This window comes from Oncorhynchus gorbuscha, linkage group LG18 (assembly GCF_021184085.1).
Source record: "Oncorhynchus gorbuscha isolate QuinsamMale2020 ecotype Even-year linkage group LG18, OgorEven_v1.0, whole genome shotgun sequence".
In the NCBI taxonomy this organism is placed as follows: domain Eukaryota; kingdom Metazoa; phylum Chordata; class Actinopteri; order Salmoniformes; family Salmonidae; genus Oncorhynchus; species Oncorhynchus gorbuscha.
In genome coordinates, this window is record NC_060190.1 from 61097761 (window position 1) to 61114972 (window position 17212).

Sequence of the window (17212 nt, forward strand, 5' to 3'; positions counted from 1 at the left end):
ATATGAATAATGACAACTCCATTTGATAAAACCCAATAGTACATACAGTACCCCACAATTCCACCTTAGTGTTGTACTTCTATAGCTGTAGCTTTCTTCCATTGAGTGAAGCTACCATTGCCCCCTGTGGGAGATTTATTGAAACTGTACAGTAAAACAGAACTACTTACTGGGTAAGCTAACCATTCTGTAGTGTGGAGACTAGAGTGTGGCACATTACGTGCCCTGTGGCGATGTCTCCACTACAGTATCATAGTGAGACGCATCTTGCAGAAAACCCTATCCAGGTCTGTTTAGAATGGAGAAACAAACAGTTTAACACACCACACGCAACCGTTTATGAAAAAAACAATAGTTTATTTTTTGACAAGAGATCTTATGCAATAATCACAAGTAAACATATGCATCTAAAAGAAATTGCATTTGAAACAAGAGGATGCTATTCTGGGGATTTTTAAAATGTATTTAACAAGGCAGGTCAGTTAAGAACAAATTCCTATTTAAAATAACGACATAGGAACAGTGGGTTAACTGCCTTGTTCAGGGGCAGAACGACAAATGTTTTCCTTGTCAGCTCGGGGATTCGCTCTAGCAACCTTTAGGTTACTGGCCCAATGCTCTAAACACTAGGCTTCCTGCCGCCCCAAGTGGGAAACAACTTCTAAATATTCAATACAATGCTGTATTACAATATTCAGACAGTAAGTAAAACAAGAAATGTTCAAGTGTGAAAGATGGATAAAATTTGGATTTCTGTAATGTGCAACTGAGTCAAATGGCTGACATTTCACAGATGCTAGTGATGATATGTTTCAGTCAGCAGATCACCCTTCCTTACACAAAATTATAAACCAGAAAAAAATGAAATGTCTCAACACAAAATTACTAAACACAGACAGGGGGTTTCATGAGCCAAATGAAGTCTCGATACACCAAAACAAATTCTCATCAAACTAGCAGCTATGCCCATTCATGCCCAAAGCTTGGAGCAGGCCCTCAAGTAAGAGGTCCAAGTTATTTTTTTTTACCTGACTGGTAGACGTATTCAGGTTGCTCCTCTATATTGCCCCAGACGGGCTGGTCACTAGTGTCAGAGGTGCAACTTACACACATGAATCAGTCAGGAATGGAAAGGTCACAGGTCACTCCAGAAAACTGTTAAGCATAGGGCAGGTGGAGCTCTTGGGAGGAGCTGGTCGGGAACCTTTTTTCCCTCTTGGCCTTCATGAGTGGGCGAATCTCTGACAAAAGAGACTGGTCTGGGGGGGCTGAATTAAGGAAAGTGGTATTCCATAACAAATGGCATTCACGTGTTCCTCCACTATGGTTTCCTATGAGATTAGTTACAGCAAATGTATAACGACATATATTTGTCAATAGACATCAGAGGATAAAATACACAGTCACAATATTTACTTCAATAACCATATCAATAAAAATACACGTCAGTACACCTGAATTGTATGGTTTGAGAAAAGGATATAGGCTGGAAGAATTTGGTTCTTCCCCAAGTCCACCGTAACCATGACATTGTCATATCGTTGACAAGAACAAAGACAGGGAGTCAGGTTAAACCTACAGCTCCCAGTTTAATCCTCTTGGGGTCCAGCATGCTGCCGAATGTTCTCTTCCTGAACAGTTTGGTGTTACGGTAGGAGGTATCCATGGGTGCCTCCTCTCTGGCCTGAGAAGGTTATGGCATGCTTATGCTTATGGCATGCCATGCACACTAATGTACAACACATCTTGCTCTAAAATGTAACATTACATTAGTAATTTTGCAAATTATCCTAACCAACAGAAAAGTCTGTTCATGTGTTAAGTGAACCCTTGGAAGTGGTAAAATACCTTACTTCCAAACGAGGCTTTGTCTTGGTGTTTGGTCAGTGAGGACGACAACCTGAGAAACAAAACAAGATAATTATGATCAATACTTCATCATAACTGTTCATTAAAAAATAAGTGTCAGAATCATATGTTCCTCGTCAATGACACACCGTAGAGGGAGACTCACACGGCTGGGTCCAGATGCATCTTCTTGGATGGGACCTGTGACAACCTTTTATACACCGGGTCAGGGGTGATGATGTCAAAGGTCATGTTGAGGGCAATGTCCTCACTGTTGGGAGGCTGGTGGAGATGGGGCAGTTTCAGCTCCACTGGGGCAGGGCTGAAAGACAAGGGGGAAATAACCCATCAGTGACTGACACCAGATCTACCAAGAAGGTATCTTTACAGTGCATTCGGAAAGTATTCCGACCCCTTGACTTTTTCCACATTTTATTATTTTAGAATAAGGCTGTAACATGTATTAAATTGTGTTTTTCCTTCAATAATCTACACACAATAACCCATAACGACAAAGCAAAAACAGGGTTAGGAAAACTAAAATATTACAATATTTACATAAGTATTCAGACCCTTTACTCAGTACTTTCTTGAAGCACATTTGACAGCGATTACAGCCTCGAGTCTTCTTGGGTACTACACTACAAGCTTGGCACACCTGTATTTGGGGAATTCCTTCCATTCTTCTCCGAAGCTCCTCTCAAGCGCTGTCAGGTTGGATGGGGAGAGTCGCTGCACAGCTATTTACAGGTCTCTCCAGAGATGTTCGATCAGGTTCAAGTCTGGGCTCTGGCTGGGCCACTCAGAGACTTGTCCCGAAGCCACTTCTGCGTTGTCTTGGCTGTGTGCTTAGGGTTGTTATCCTGTTGGAGGGTTAACCTTCACCCCACTCTGAGGTCCTGAGCAGGTTTTCATCAACCATCTCTGTACTTTGCTCCGTTTATCTTTCCCTCAATCCTGACTAGTCTCCCAGTGCCACTGAAAAACATCCCCACAGGATGATGCTGCCATCATGTTTCAGCTCTAGGAAGAGTATTGGTGGTTCCAAACTTCTTCTGTTCAAGAATGATGGAGGCCACTGTTCTTGGGGACCTTCAATGGTGCAAAAATGTTTTGGTACCCTTCCTCAGATCTGTGCTGATGTAACCGATGTGAAATGGCTAGCTAGTTAGCAGTGGTGAGCGCTAATAGCGTTTCAATTGGTGACGTCACTTGCTCTGAGACCTTGAAGTAGCTGTTCCCCTTGCTCTGCAAGGGCCGCGGCTTTTGTTGAGCGATGGGTAATGATGCTTGGATGGTAGCTGTTGTCGATGTGTGCAGAGGGTCCCTGGTTTGAGCCCAGGTAGGGGCGAGGAGAGGGACGAAAGCAATACTGTTACACCGACACAATTCTGTCTCTGAGCTCTACGAACAATTCCTTGAACCTGGCTTGGTTTTTGCTCTGACATGCACTGTCAACTGTGAGACCTTATATAGACAGTTGTGTGCATTTCCAAATCATGTCCAATCAATTGGATTTACCACTGGTGCTCCAATCAAGTTGTAGAAACGTCTCAAGGATGATCAATGGAAACAGGATGCACCTGCACTCAATTTCAAGTCTTATAGCAAACAGTCTGAACATTTATGTAAATAAGTTATTTCTGTTTTTTTGGGGGATTATAAATTTGCAATAATAAAAATAATAAAAGTTTTCGCTTTGTCATTATGGGGTATAATTTGTCAAAATGTTTTATTTCATAAATTTTAGAATAAGGCTGTAACATCTTTTTTTTGGTAAAAAGTCAAGCGGTCTGAATACTTTCCGAATGCACTGTATACTAAGTAACGAGTTGTGTAGAGAATCGATTGGTGAAGTGACAAACCTCTCGAAGACTAGTCGGCTCAAAGCTTTGTTAGTGTGGGTTAGTGTGGGTTAGTGTGCTCAGGGTCTTTTGAACAATCACAACTTTTTTTCTTCAGACTAACATAATATTAAAAAGACAAAGTAGTGAGTAGTAAACCAAATCTGTATTTTTATTATACAAATGAAACAAAAACAAATTATATAGTGCTTATAATTTCAAGAAGAGGGGCTTCTTACAGTAATCTCTGTCTGCGTTGGTCAAGTAATTTTGGACAGCTTTCATGTCATCCTTGGTCATGTTCAACTCCATTGTGGCTTAATGCAACTACAGAGATATGAGAGACGGTCAGTCTGAGATCGGAAGTAGAGACACAACCGACATTATCCCAGAAAAATGTCAATTAATGCGTTTTGTTTACATGCATTACCTTGTTGTTTGAAGCAAACACGTCCCTTTTGAGCTTTTCACACATTTAGTTTGAAGATCTGAGGCTCCCTTTTAGCTTGTCATACTCTCTGCCAAGGATAATAGGATTACTTAATAAATATACTTACACTACACTGATGCCCCTGACAATGTATAGTGCAACAGTAACACACAGCAGCTATGAGTTTGATGTTCCTTACTTCTTGAGAGAAATGCAGTAGATGGAAAGCTGCTCCACATGCAGCCTGGCCAACACCCATGTCAGTGATCATGGACTCCTCCGTTCTCTGATTCTGCAACATCACATCCAGACTGGGAAGCACACACACACACACACACACAAGATATACAAGCCAGCAAAGTATGGTTAATGTTGGCACGATAGTGTGCTAATTACTATTGTGTGAGTGTGCTGCGGACTACCTCTCATGTGTTTTCATTTTGGTCCGGAGTCATCGGGCCTCCTCCTTGGCAGCCTGGGTCTCACATTGCTGGTTCTCCAGGTAGTTCATCCTTTTCGGACAGGTAAAAAAAAAAAAAAAATACACATCAGAGACATGTCAGGTAGACACGAGAGTGTAAATACATTTGGCTTTGTGTTTGACAACTTGGCATCCTACCCTGTGAGCTGAGCATCTCTTTCTCTTCAATCTCCTTCCTCACAATGTCCAGGTCTTTCTTCTGCCTGTTCACAGCCTCCTTCAAGCCCTCTACTATCTTCAGTCTGTCCCTCGAGTCTCTGAGAATAAAAATACAAGTAAATGTTTTAGCCGCACCAAATGCAAAATAGCTACACCATCATGATGACACATGGTCTATCAAAGCAAGCATCAGTTTTATTCACTGGCCTCTAACCATTCTGCAGAAGTAATAAACAAAACACTGAATAAACTCCAAATCATACAATAATATTAACCCCAATCCACATGCCATGACTGACACTGACAATAGGCTATTCATGAGTAAATAGTGTTTCCTCCTGGTATATGCATACCTGCAAACTCTCTGGATCAGCAGAGGATCCCTCTTCTTCACCATGAATGTCAAAGAACAACCTGTTGATGTGTCCGATGCTAAGGGTAGAGTACAGATAAAGATAAACATGCAGAAGAAGAATTTGTAGAGTCATTTTGAGATGAACGGGATTGATGTAATGCATGCAGATTTAAACACCAGTGTTCAGAAGGAGACACAAGTATAGTGAGTCCTACCTGCGGCGGTAGGTAGCCTAATGGTTAGAGCATTGAGCGAGTAACCGAAAAGGTTGCTAGATCAAATCCCTCAGTTGACAAGGTAAACATCTGTTGTTCTGCCCCTGAACAAGGCAGTTAAACCCACTGTTCCTAGGCTGTCATTGTAAATAATTTGTTCTTATCTGACTTGCCTAGTTAACTTCATTAGCATACTGTTTTTTGTCCAGAATTTCAGATGACTGATGTGCCCAAAGTAAACTGCCTGTTACTCAGTCCCAGAAGCTAGGATATGCATATACTTGGTAGCATTGGATAGAAAACACTCTGACGTTTCTAAAACTGTTGAAATAATGCCTGATTTTTGAGGTCACAGGCCATTTCAGTGCTTGTCTATGGGAAATACAAATAGATAGGACCCAGATTGCAGTTCCTATGGCTTCCACTAGATGTCAACAGTCTTTAGAAAGGGTTTCAGGCTTGTTTCTTGAAAAATGAACAAGTAGTTGGTAGAACTACAAGGTCTCTCATTAGAAAAGTGGTCTTGGAGTGTGAATGAGGTGCGCGTCTTTGTTATTTATCTTCCCTATTGAACATACTATTCTCCTTCTTAAATATGATTGTTTATTTAGATATTAGTACCCGAGGATTACTTAGAAACATCGTTTGACTTGATTGGACGAACTTTACTGGTAACTTTTTGGATTCATTTGTATGCATGTTGAAAGAGTGAATTACTGAGATCGTTGGCGCCAAATAAACAGACTTTTTTTGGATATAAAGAAGGACTTTATCGAACAAAACGATAATTCATTGTGGAGCTGGGACCCTTGGGATTGCAAACAGTGGAAGATCTTCAAAGGTAAGTGATTTATTTAATCGCCATTTGTGATTTTGTGATGCCTGTGCTGGTTGAAAAAGTATTTTGGTGTGGGGCACTGTCCTCAGATAATCGCATGGTATGCTTTTGCCGTAAAGCATTTTTGAAATCTGATAACGCGGTTGGATTAACAAGACGTTAAGCTTTTCAATTATGTATGACACTTGCATTTTCATGAATGTTAAATATTACAATTTTTGTATTCGGAATTTCGGGATCTGCAATTTCACAGGATGTTGTCGTAGGTGTTCCGCTAGCAGTTTATGTGCCAAAAGAGGTTATATAAAAGGTCAAATACCTGTTTTCTACATTGTGGACAGGCACTCCTCTCAGTAGAGCCCAGGAGATAATCACACCTCGTGTTGAATGTGCCACCACAGATCTCAGCACTGGCCTGCCGGTCAGACAGTATGCTGTCGTAATCGTGTCCACAATCCAGTGAGACGAAGAGCTGGTCTGTTGTTCTCACTGACCGTGTCCGCTCCACATAGGCAGACAGCATGCCGTCGGGAGGCCCAGACTCCCCTGCCACTATTTCACCTTTATTTAACCAGGTAGGCCAGTTGAGAACAAGTTCTCATTTACAACTGCGACCTGGCCAAGATAAGATAAAGTAAAGCAGCACGACAAAACACAGAGTTACACATGGGATAAACAAACGTACAGCCAATAACACAATAGTAAAATCTGCATACAGTGTGTGCAAATTAAGTAAGGAGGTAAGGCAATAAATAGGCCAATGGTGGAGAAGTAATTACAATTTAGCAATTTACACTGGAGTGATATATGTGCAGATGAGGATGTGCAAGTAGAAATACTGGTGTGCAAAAGAGCAGAAACAAAAATGGGGAGGGTGTAGGTAGTTGGTTGGATGGGCTATGTAGAGCTGCAGCGATCTTGAAGCTGCTCAGACAACTGATGCTTGAAGTTAGAGAGGGAGAAAAAAAGACTCCAACTTCAGCAATTTTTGCAATTCATTCCAGTCATTGGCAGCAGAGAACTGGAAGGAAAGGACGGCCAAACAAGGTGTTGACTTTGGGGATGACCAGTGAAATATACCTGGTGGAGCGAGTGCTATGGGTGGGTGTTGCTATGGTGACCAGTGAGCTGAAATAAGGCGGAGCTATACCTAACAATAACGTATAGATGACCTGGAGCCAGTGGGTTTGGCAACGAATATGTAACGAGGACCAGCCAACGAGAGCATACAGGTCGCAGTGGTGGGAAGAATATGGGGCTTTGGTGACAAAATGGATGGCAGCGTGATAGACTGCATCCAGTTTTCTGAGTAGATTGTTGGAGGATAATTTGTAAATGACATCGCCGAAGTCAAGGATCGGTAGGGTAGTCAGTTTTACAAGGGTAAGTTTGGCAGCATGAGTGAAGTAGGCTTTGTTGCGAAATAGGAAGACGATTCTAGATTTAATTTTGGATTGGAGATGCTTAATGGGAGTCTGGAAGGACTTTGAAAAAACTAGCCTTCGCTTTCCTAACGGACTGTGTGTATTGGTTCCGGACTTCCCTGAAAAGTTGTTTATCGCGGGGACTATTCGATGCTAGTACAGTACACCACAGGGTGTTTTTGTGCTGGTCAAGGGCAGTCAAGTCTGGGGTGAACCAAGGGCTATATCTGTTCTTAGTTCATTTTTTTTGAAAGGGGCATGCTTATTTAAGATGGTGAGGAAAGCACTTTTAAAGAACAACCAGGCAACCTCTACTGACGGCAGTGATCGCTGAGATCCTGGTTGAAGACAAAAGAGGTGTATTTAGAGAGCTGGTCAGGATGATATCTATGAGGGTGTCCATGGTTACGGATTTAGGGTTGTACCTGGTAGGTTCCTTGATAATTTGTGATTGAGGGCATCTATCTAAAATTGTAGAATGGCGTGTGTGTTAAGCATATCCCAATTTAGGTAACCTAGCAGTACAAACTCTGACGATAGGTGGGGGGAGGCAATCAATTCACATATGGTGTCCAGGGCACAGCTGGGAGCTGAGGGGACTTATTTCTGGAGAGATGGATCTTTAAAAGTAGAAGCTCAAACTGTTTGGGCATAGACAAAAGTACCTATTGAGGTTGCGGAGGGTCCAGAATCGGTCGAAACCCTCAGTTTCTTTTTTGGACCACAACATAAGTGGAGTAGAACCCACCTAGCCGTTCTGATGTCTCAATCCTGCGGACGACACCCTTGTCCAGGATTGAGGAATTATTCAGGGGGGTCGGCCACCGTGGTGACACCAAGGCCCCTGAAGAACGGAGGCCGGCACTGTAATTGGAGTCAGTACCCCTCGATCATCGAGGACAACACCCATGGGGACTCTAGACACTCCACCCACTTTGCCCTTTGAGACCGGGACGAGCGGCCAAGGCCAAGGAAGGGTGTGTCAGGGGACCTGCCGGGGCCCGCCTCTCCTCTGGTGCCCCAAGCGCATGGGTCCCTCAGTCACGTCCCCATGGTGGTGACTGCTGACACCATCACACCTGTCAAAGGGAAGTTAGAAGCTCAGCCAACCCAACAAGTCCACGAAGTAGGGGTCCGAAGCCCTGGAAGAGCTTATGTTGTGACCTGCTTGGAGGAATAGGAACCCGCTGAGGGATATGGCAGAGGGATACTCAGCAGAGATCAGGACAGATGGGGAGTCCTCACTGTCCACCAGTTGATGACCAGTGCAGTGACTACCCAAGTGAGTAGGCCTCTCATAGCCTCTCGAGCCGCTGAATCCCAGCTGGCGGCCTCTGATGGCCTGTCAGCCCCTCTTACATAGTGAAGAGTGCCAGCATCGTCCCCCAGGAACAGCCTATCACTGGCCAACAGGGAACAGCTGTCGTTGCCAATGAAGCTATCAACCTCCTGACACAGGGCATGCACCCTCTGTTCAAGGTGGTCCCAGCAGTCCAACTCATGCCCCTGTCCAGGACTGGCAGCAGATGGGCTCTGCCTGCGGTGGCTCTGGCCACGCTTCCTTGGAGGGGTACTGGGCCCAGTAGAGGGACTAACAACTCGCTGCCGCACCACTTCTGAGGGAGGGAGCGCGTCCTCAGCCTGAACCCCAGCCTGGCCGACCCACTTGCGCATGGCTTCCAATCGCGCCAGGCGCAGGTGTGCTAAGAACACCACACAAAACAGGTATCCAGTATGGCCCAAACCCAGGCAGTGCATACACGAGGTATGTAGATCCCCAGGGGGATGCCACCATCACACATGTCACAAAGGGAAGCCATAAGCTCAGTCAAGCCAACAAGGCCACGGAGCAGTGTTCCGACGCCCTGGGAGAGCTATGTTGTGACCCGCTTGGAGGAATAGGAACCCGGTGAGGGATAAATTACCCAGTACCTCTGAAAACACAGGGAAAACCCCTGTGGGAAAAACAGGCAGACAAAAAAAACAGCAACCAGGTAAAGTATTTGATTTATGTTTTTGTTTTTGTTTTACTTCAACTGCTATTTTACCTAGCAGGTTTAAGTAAAAGTAAAAGTATCTGGCCCTTGTGTGTATGTAGTCATCAAAAGGGTAAGTTCGCATATCTTTTTTTTGTTGGTTTCTTTGTCTGAGATATGCCGTGAAATTAATTAGTCAGAGCTAGACCATCCCATACTTTCTAAATTGAAATATTGTTAACCACCACAAAACTAGCGAGTTAGGCACACTGAAAATTGTAAATGTACAAAATATGAACGAATCTACCCAGCATTGTGCAAACCCTCGTAAAATGAGAATATACGCATTCGGGAACGTACCCAATGCACTCAAAATGGTGAGAAATGACTTCATTCCCCATAATTCAATAATAAAGGCACTGTACTTCCGTCAGGAGATACGCGCCCGCTAGAGGTGGTATTATTCTACACACAGAGTCAAACAACAGTTTACGATAACGTTACAACAGTTAACATGCATTTACATTCTTCTCGAAGAAATTAAAGGTAGCTATGATTTGAAAATAATTTGTGTACACAGGAAAATGCAATAGCTAGCTAGCTAACTATCCTATTTACCTGCAGAACCAGCTAGCTATGCTAACAAACTAACGTTAGCTAGCTAGATAGCTAAGTGTTGTCTCAGCAAGAACAGCTCGAAGATCCGCTCAAGTTGTCGACTGTTGTACCAATCGTCTTTCCCTCTCATCTTGAACATGACATGTATACATTGTCACAGAAAAACACAATCAGTGTACTCAACTTGGAGTCAATGTGTACAACAACACGAGACTAGGCCGATGCGAATACTGAAACGCACTGTTTCAGATGTTGACAGACTTGGTATCTACTATCCCGTGTTACAGGTGGTTGTCCCTGTAGTAACTTATGCAGCAGTGATGGCTGTATATGTCCACAACAAGGGTATACCGTGGGAGGTCCAGCAGAATGGCACCCTGGCACCAGTGGACCGTCTCCGCAACGAGAGGTCTGAAAGCCCCACTCCAGGCCTGGTGGTGGGCACAGAACCAGGTGGGCATGGCTACTCTAATAATGGCATCACTTTCCAGTGATCGATATCCACTTGTAGCCTACTTACTGTAGATGTCATCTTACTACAGACTAGCTCCCCTGTCTGAATTAAACATCCAGTCATAGTTCTGAACAATGCCACTTTATGGTGACAGAAAATGTATATTTCTCTAATTGAAATATGTGTCCACTTGAACAGAGGATAAAATGGGCTGCTTATAATATTGCACTTGGCCAACTATGGACCTAATTGTTATTATTATTTTACTTAATTGGAAATAGTTTCAAATAAATACTTTACATGCCACATGTTCTATTGATTGGACTAACAGCTTTTGCTGTGCCACAATTTCACGAGCACGACGGCAGCATGAAATAACTGTTGAATCTACCATTAACTCAATTTCATCATGTGACGTTTTCCAAGAAACCGCTTTGACACATTTTGAACCATGCAACCTCTGTGAACAGACCTTTAGTGTGTGTTGGCTGGATAAGAGGGAGAAGGAATGTCGCTGCACAAGAGCTCACATGTATCCTTTCTCATCCACATATCATGCTTCCTGGATTTAGAATAAGTGGTCTTAGAAATAAGTGGTAGGTTTTGCTTGTCTTATTTGTTTTGTTTCAGACTGAGAGTATGTTGGATTATGATTGATATGGTATGTTTGTTTATTTGCCTTTCCTGAAGGTCATGATACAGATTTGTTTTGGGGAAGGAAATACAGTACTCTATTCTTCAGGAGTGATTCATGCTGCTGGCTTTGTTGATTAATAACACCAGCATTACTGAGTTAATAGGACCACAATTAGTTTAAAAAATACTTTGGCAGTGCATGGCCAATTAATCTATTAAGTCTCGGGCCCTGTAAAGGAACATTTCAAATGCCTGCCTCTTGGCATCGCCGTAATTTCCTGTCCTAGAGATGAAATGCATGTTGAGGTTCCACCTCTGAAAAATAACAAAGGCTGCTTATTCGTATTCATGAATTGGGTGTGGGAATTTCCACGTTGATTTGGTAAATGTTAACAAATGGGGCACTGACAGCTGTCAGTGTAGCTAGCGAGCATGTTAACCTTATCTAGCTAGCTAATGTTATCTGTTTTTACTACACCTTATTCAAAATATTAGCCATTTGGCTCTATGGCTGGTTCTGGAGCTGGATTTGTGATGAGCATTGATTTTGGGAAAACTTTGCCACAGATGGAAACATCGCCTTCGCCATTGACTTCGCCATGTATTGTTATCTCCAAAATGTTGGCATCTTCCATAAATTGCGCCTGCAAATCCGCCATAGAAATAGTTTTAAAAAATAAGATGAAGCTCCGGTAACTATTGAACTATTGAAAGATGGATAAAAAAAGTGGATGTGCATAAACACAAGTTTGCAGCCCTTATTTTTATTTGTTCCATGGCTCAGGCGGCCAAGTGGACACAAGCCTGTTTGGCTCATCTCAGTCATTAAGAGGAATAACTTTGCAGCTGCCGTTTCTATTTAATTAACAATGCCATGCTAGTAGGTGGTAACATTAAAATAAAACCCAGCCCTGAAATGAAACGTAGGCTGAATAGAATTTGTATGTCATATCATAGGAAAAAACATTCACACAGATTTGCAAGAAGTAGGCAGTTTGGATTTGTCACTTCAAGCCCGAGAACGTCATACTTTGACTAAAACCATGATTAATCGACTTTAAATTGTTGTGAAACATCTTGGGTAAGCACTGGCCATTGTCTTTCAGTACGAAAACATTTATTTCTACTGATATGGGCATTTAACAGGGGTACATTCTTTTTTCAAATCCAACTTTATTTATACAGCATATTTCAGACACGGATGCAACCCAATACACTTTACTGGGAAATGTATAAAAACAATAAAAAGAGCACGAGACAGAAAATCTGTAGATAACAGTCATGGGAGTTCAAACAGTAAAAGCAGATGACAAGAGGACTGTAGAGACTAATCCATGTTTAAAACCAAAAGCTGAAATGTTTTTTTATATAAAAATATAAATGATTAGCTAAAATAACAAAGACTAAGAGAACCCAGGGAAAAGCAAAGCTGAAAATATATATTTTTGTACACAATTTCGGTCCCCCTCAGATTCTCTCGCATGCTGTTTTTATATATTTCCAGGGGAGAACTTAAATCCTAGTCTGACCTGGGTAAGGCTTGGGAACTCTTACTGCAGATGGAAGTGTCATCTAGATTAGATTATTATCTAAATAGGATATGACTTGCTGTCCAGGAAACATTTGTACATCATTCAATGAAAGATGGCCTCCCTCTTTTTCCCATTCCCCTCAAAGTGCTGTTCTCCTGGAGGCTATCATAATGCACACCACTTATGACCTCTGTCTGGAATGGCTGTTAGTGTTGTAGTCAAAGCACAGTTGAAGCAGTTCAGTTCTCTGTCCTTCCAAAAACATCCATAAATTGATTTCAATTTTACTTTATTACGCTTGTATTCATTTCATATTTTTGCCTGCTAGATGTCACTGTTTCATCAATTGATATTATAATATTTTATATTATACCCAGTGTTTGCTGTCAGGACAGTCAGTTAAGCCATACATTTCCCCCCTGTATTCAGATGTTGATGAGGATGGGTTTATGTACAGAATCACTGTATTAAAAACATGATATCATCTCCACAGGTGCTGGCCAGGAGAGTGCCATGTTTGTTCATGCACAGTCCTTTGAGGACCTGACTGCTGACAGTGAGCCGACTACTGAGCCAGAACCTGAAGGAGAGACTGTGCTTGAAGAGTCAGCAGAGGAGGAGGCTCTATGTCTGGGGGCTGAGCAGGTGACCCAGGAGGAACAGCAGCCGGAGGTAGAGGAGGAGCACCCAGAGAACAGGAGTAAGGAAGAGGATGTGTGCAGTGAGGTCTGGCGTAGCCACAGGAAGCATGTGTTTGTACTGAGCGAGGCAGGCAAGCCCATCTACACCCGCTACGGCACAGAGGAAGCCCTCTCCAGCACCATGGGGGTCATGATGGCACTGGTCTCTGTCGTGGAGGCAGATAAGAATATCATCCGCTCCATTCACGCAGGTAAGTAGAAGATGTAGGGAGTATCTCTGTGGAGGGGGAAATTAGTTAGAGTAGCCTGGCAGTTTTTTGTCAATGAAACATGGTGAACAACTATGAAGTAGGCTACATAATTGAAAGCTCAGTCGGTAGTTCTGTCAGTAAGACATGCCATATTGCAAGAAAGGCTGCACCTATCTACTAGTACTGTAGATGTTTCATTGCCCTTTCATTCAAATCTTCTGTTCAAGACGGTTACAAAGTGGTGTTCCTTCGCAAAACTCCTCTGGTCCTGGTGGGTGTATCCCGGACCTGTCAGTCAGACAGAGAGCTGACGCGTGAGTTGCAATACATCTACTACCAGATTGTCAGCCTGCTCACCCTCACCCAGCTCAACCACATCTTCCAGCATAAGCAGAACTACGACCTGCGCCGCCTACTGGCAGGCTCCGAGCACCTCACTGACAACCTGCTGCGTCTGCTGGACCGCGACCCGGGCCTGCTCCTCAGTGCTGTAACCTGCCTCCCACTGGCCAGCTCCACCCGTGACCTGGTCTCCTCCAGCCTTCAGGCCGCCAAGGCCAAGAGCTTGGTCTTCTCCATCCTCTTGGCTGGGGACCGTCTGGTCACCCTGGTGCGCAAGAAGGACCAGTACTTGCACCACATGGACCTGCACCTGCTCTTCAACCTGGTGGGCTCCTCGTCATCTTTCCGCGAGGGCGAAGGCTGGACGCCCATCTGCCTCCCTAAATTCAACACTGCTGGCTTCTTCCATGCCCACATCTCCTACCTGGAGCCTGCCTCTGACCTCTGCCTCATCCTGGTGTCCACCGACCGGGAAGACTTCTTTAACCTGTCTGATTGCAAGCGCCGCTTCCTGGAGCGGCTGAGCCGACGCACTGCCTACCAGTCCCTGAAGGAGGCACTGAAGTGCCCCAGCTACTCTGTCACCCAAGTCAGCATCCCAGAGCTCAGGCACTTTCTGTACAAGTCCAAGAGCTCAGGGCTCTACACTAGGTGAGTATGGATCATCAGACACATGATGGCACACATGATCTCCTATCCTGACTTACCACCAATTTAACCATTCTGTTTCTGTGTTCTCCATCAGCCCTGAGCTGCCCTTGCCATACCAATCTTTAGAGGACCAGGAGAGGCTGATGGGATTGTACCAGTACCTCCACAGCCGCTTGCACCAACCAACACGTCCCCTGCGCTCCATCTACCGCTGTGGAGAGACTGAGAACTTGCTAGCCTGGGTAAGCATAGTGTTATACCAATCTATAGATTTGCATTGTTATTCATCTCATCTTATTGATACCATCTTGTAGATGTTCAGTCTTGCAGTGCATAATAAAGATATTGGTTCATAAGGATCTCTTCAGGGGGTATCTGTAGTACCATTGTTATTAATCTCTCCTCTAAATCCTCTTCCTCTACCCTACCTCTCCTTTAGGTGACCAGTGGCTTTGAGCTCTACCTCTGTTTCAGTCCTCTTGGGACCAAGGCCATGGCCGTGGCTGCTGTTAATAAGCTGCTGAAGTGGATCAGGAGGGAGGAGGACCGCCTCTTCATCCTTAGTCCCCTGACATACTGAGCCCCCACCTGAACAAGCTACAGTTCCAAGAAGCCCTGGCCCTCTAAACTCGCCTCATGACGTTGAAGTCTGATGGTCACCATTGGAGGCCATGGATATAATGCCAACAAACCATCATGCATCACTGTCTGTGTTTGCTCTTTGCAGACCCTTCAGTCTATGGTCATCAGGGGGTCCAATGAGGTCATCACAATGAGAGTACAGCTATGTTTTATCAAACATAATTTTTTTATTTTAATTGTTTGCTTCAACTAAGGTGATTGCCATATGGGAATTGAGAGTTACGCAGCAGACATTTCAATTAATAACAATAACATCTGTGATGCTGTCCCTGTTGCTAAAAGATGATTATTTTAAACTCACTGTATGGAATCACTACCTGGACATGAGGAATGCTGTGTGCTGTTTTAGCAGTAACCTACAAATATAACCAATAGAGACTGACCATCTTGAAAAGGAACTACATTTGTTTTTATCTAACTCTAGTATGCACCTGAGGGGCTGTTTTATGTTTACCAAGATGCTCTTGCTTGGTTAGGGGATGCATGTCAAGGGCAACGGTTAACTTTCTGGGGAAAGCACATTCCTGTGACTCAATAGAGTCAATATTGTCAATAGTCTCTTATAGTTAGCCCAATAATTGATGAAACCAAAAAAATATTAATATCACTTAATGACTGTAATGCAGTTAGCCCCATGCGCTCTACTTAGGCACATATGCGCATATTTAAAAATATACTTATTAATTTCATTATTTTGTTTGTCTGCATACTGCAAGAGTAATGTGAAAATTCTACCATGATTACTGTTTTGTTTTTTTCAAAAGATTGTTTTGAAAGTTTTTTTAATGATTATTTGTGTCTTCATTTTTTGCTTGGATTAATGTTTTGATCATGGATTTTCACAGTCAATGATGATGTAATTGGAAAAGTATCTTTATTTTAAGATGGGAATCTCTGAGGTGTCTGTATTAATATGATTTTTGTTATCTCACAAATTATAAGTGTTTTATGGGTCCATCACATTTGATTAAGAAAAATACTGTAATTTTCACATTCACCTTGGCAGTCATCAAAGGTCTTCATGCCTTACTTAATTACCTTCAGACTTGTGCTAAGCTAATGGGGGTGTGATGGCTGGAGCTTGTTAGGGGTTTAGGGTATTGTAGCTGATTAGTTTACAGTGGTGGAAAAAGTACCCGATTGTCATACTTGAGTAAAAGTAAAGATGCCTTAATAGAAAATGACTCAAAAGTGAAAGTCACCCAGTAAAGTCCTACTTGAGTAAAAGTCTAAAGGTATTTGGTTTTAAATATACTCACATATTAAAAGTAAATGTAATAGCTAAAATATACTTAAGTATCAAAATTAAGTATAAATCATTTCATATATTATAAGCAAAAAAAGAAACTTACTCTCACTGTCAACTGTGTTTATTTTCAGCAAACTTAACATGTGTAAATATTTGTATGAACATAAGATTCAACAACTGAGACAAACTGAACAAGTTCCATAGATATGTGACTAACAGAAATGGAGTAATGTGTCCCTGAACAAAGGGGGTTGTCAAAATCAAAAGTAACAGTCAGTATCTGGAGGCCACCAACTCCATTGAGTACTGCAGTGCATCTCCTCATGGACTGCACCAGATTTGCCAGTTCTTGCTGTGAGAAGTAACCCCACTCTTCTACCAAGGCACCTGAAAGTTCCCGGACATTTCTAGGGGGAATGGCCCTAGCCCTCACCCTCCGATCCAACAGGTCCCAGATGTTCTCAATGGGATTGAGATCCGGGCTCTTCGCTGGCCATGGCAGAACACTGACATTCCTGTCTTGCAGAAAATCATGCATAGAACGAGCAGTATGGCTGGTGGCATTGTCTGCTGGAGGGTCATGCCAGGATGAGCCTGCAGGAAGGGTACCACATGAGGGAGGATGA

General features: G+C 43.1%; 1 protein-coding gene and 2 long non-coding RNA genes across 3 annotated transcripts; 1 reads left to right on the plus strand and 2 right to left on the minus strand.

Moving 5' to 3' along the window:
• Positions 1 to 374: 374 nt before the first annotated feature.
• On the minus strand, positions 375 to 4288 carry LOC124004075. Its single transcript, XR_006833309.1, has 5 exons — positions 4123 to 4288; positions 3932 to 4019; positions 2015 to 2170; positions 1854 to 1900; positions 375 to 1684 (listed from the first exon to the last, which is right to left on the minus strand). It is a non-coding gene; the product is annotated as an uncharacterized LOC124004075 (long non-coding RNA).
• A 33-nt stretch (positions 4289 to 4321) lies between these two features.
• Positions 4322 to 6736, minus strand: LOC124004074. Its single transcript, XR_006833308.1, has 5 exons — positions 6490 to 6736; positions 5116 to 5194; positions 4742 to 4860; positions 4545 to 4634; positions 4322 to 4433 (listed from the first exon to the last, which is right to left on the minus strand). It is a non-coding gene; the product is annotated as an uncharacterized LOC124004074 (long non-coding RNA).
• A 3246-nt stretch (positions 6737 to 9982) lies between these two features.
• LOC124003076 (protein SAND-like) lies at positions 9983 to 16232 on the plus strand. Its single transcript, XM_046311113.1, has 6 exons — positions 9983 to 10116; positions 10476 to 10641; positions 13304 to 13702; positions 13930 to 14695; positions 14790 to 14937; positions 15135 to 16232. Exons 2-6 carry the CDS (start codon positions 10509 to 10511, stop codon positions 15273 to 15275), a joined length of 1587 nt encoding a protein of 528 aa, XP_046167069.1. The 5' UTR covers positions 9983 to 10116; positions 10476 to 10508; the 3' UTR covers positions 15276 to 16232.
• Positions 16233 to 17212: the final 980 nt, after the last annotated feature.

What these genes read in the sequence shown, in the direction of transcription:
- LOC124003076 (XM_046311113.1), top strand. Translation starts at nt 10,509, where the DNA reads ATGGCTGTATATGTCCACAACAAGGGTATACCGTGGGAGGTCCAGCAG. An exon ending in GGTGGTGGGCACAGAACCAG is followed by an intron (nt 10,642 to 13,303) that starts GTGGGCATGGCT and finishes TCATCTCCACAG; the next exon opens with GTGCTGGCCAGGAGAGTGCC. An exon ending in AGCTCAGGGCTCTACACTAG is followed by an intron (nt 14,696 to 14,789) that starts GTGAGTATGGAT and finishes GTTCTCCATCAG; the next exon opens with CCCTGAGCTGCCCTTGCCAT.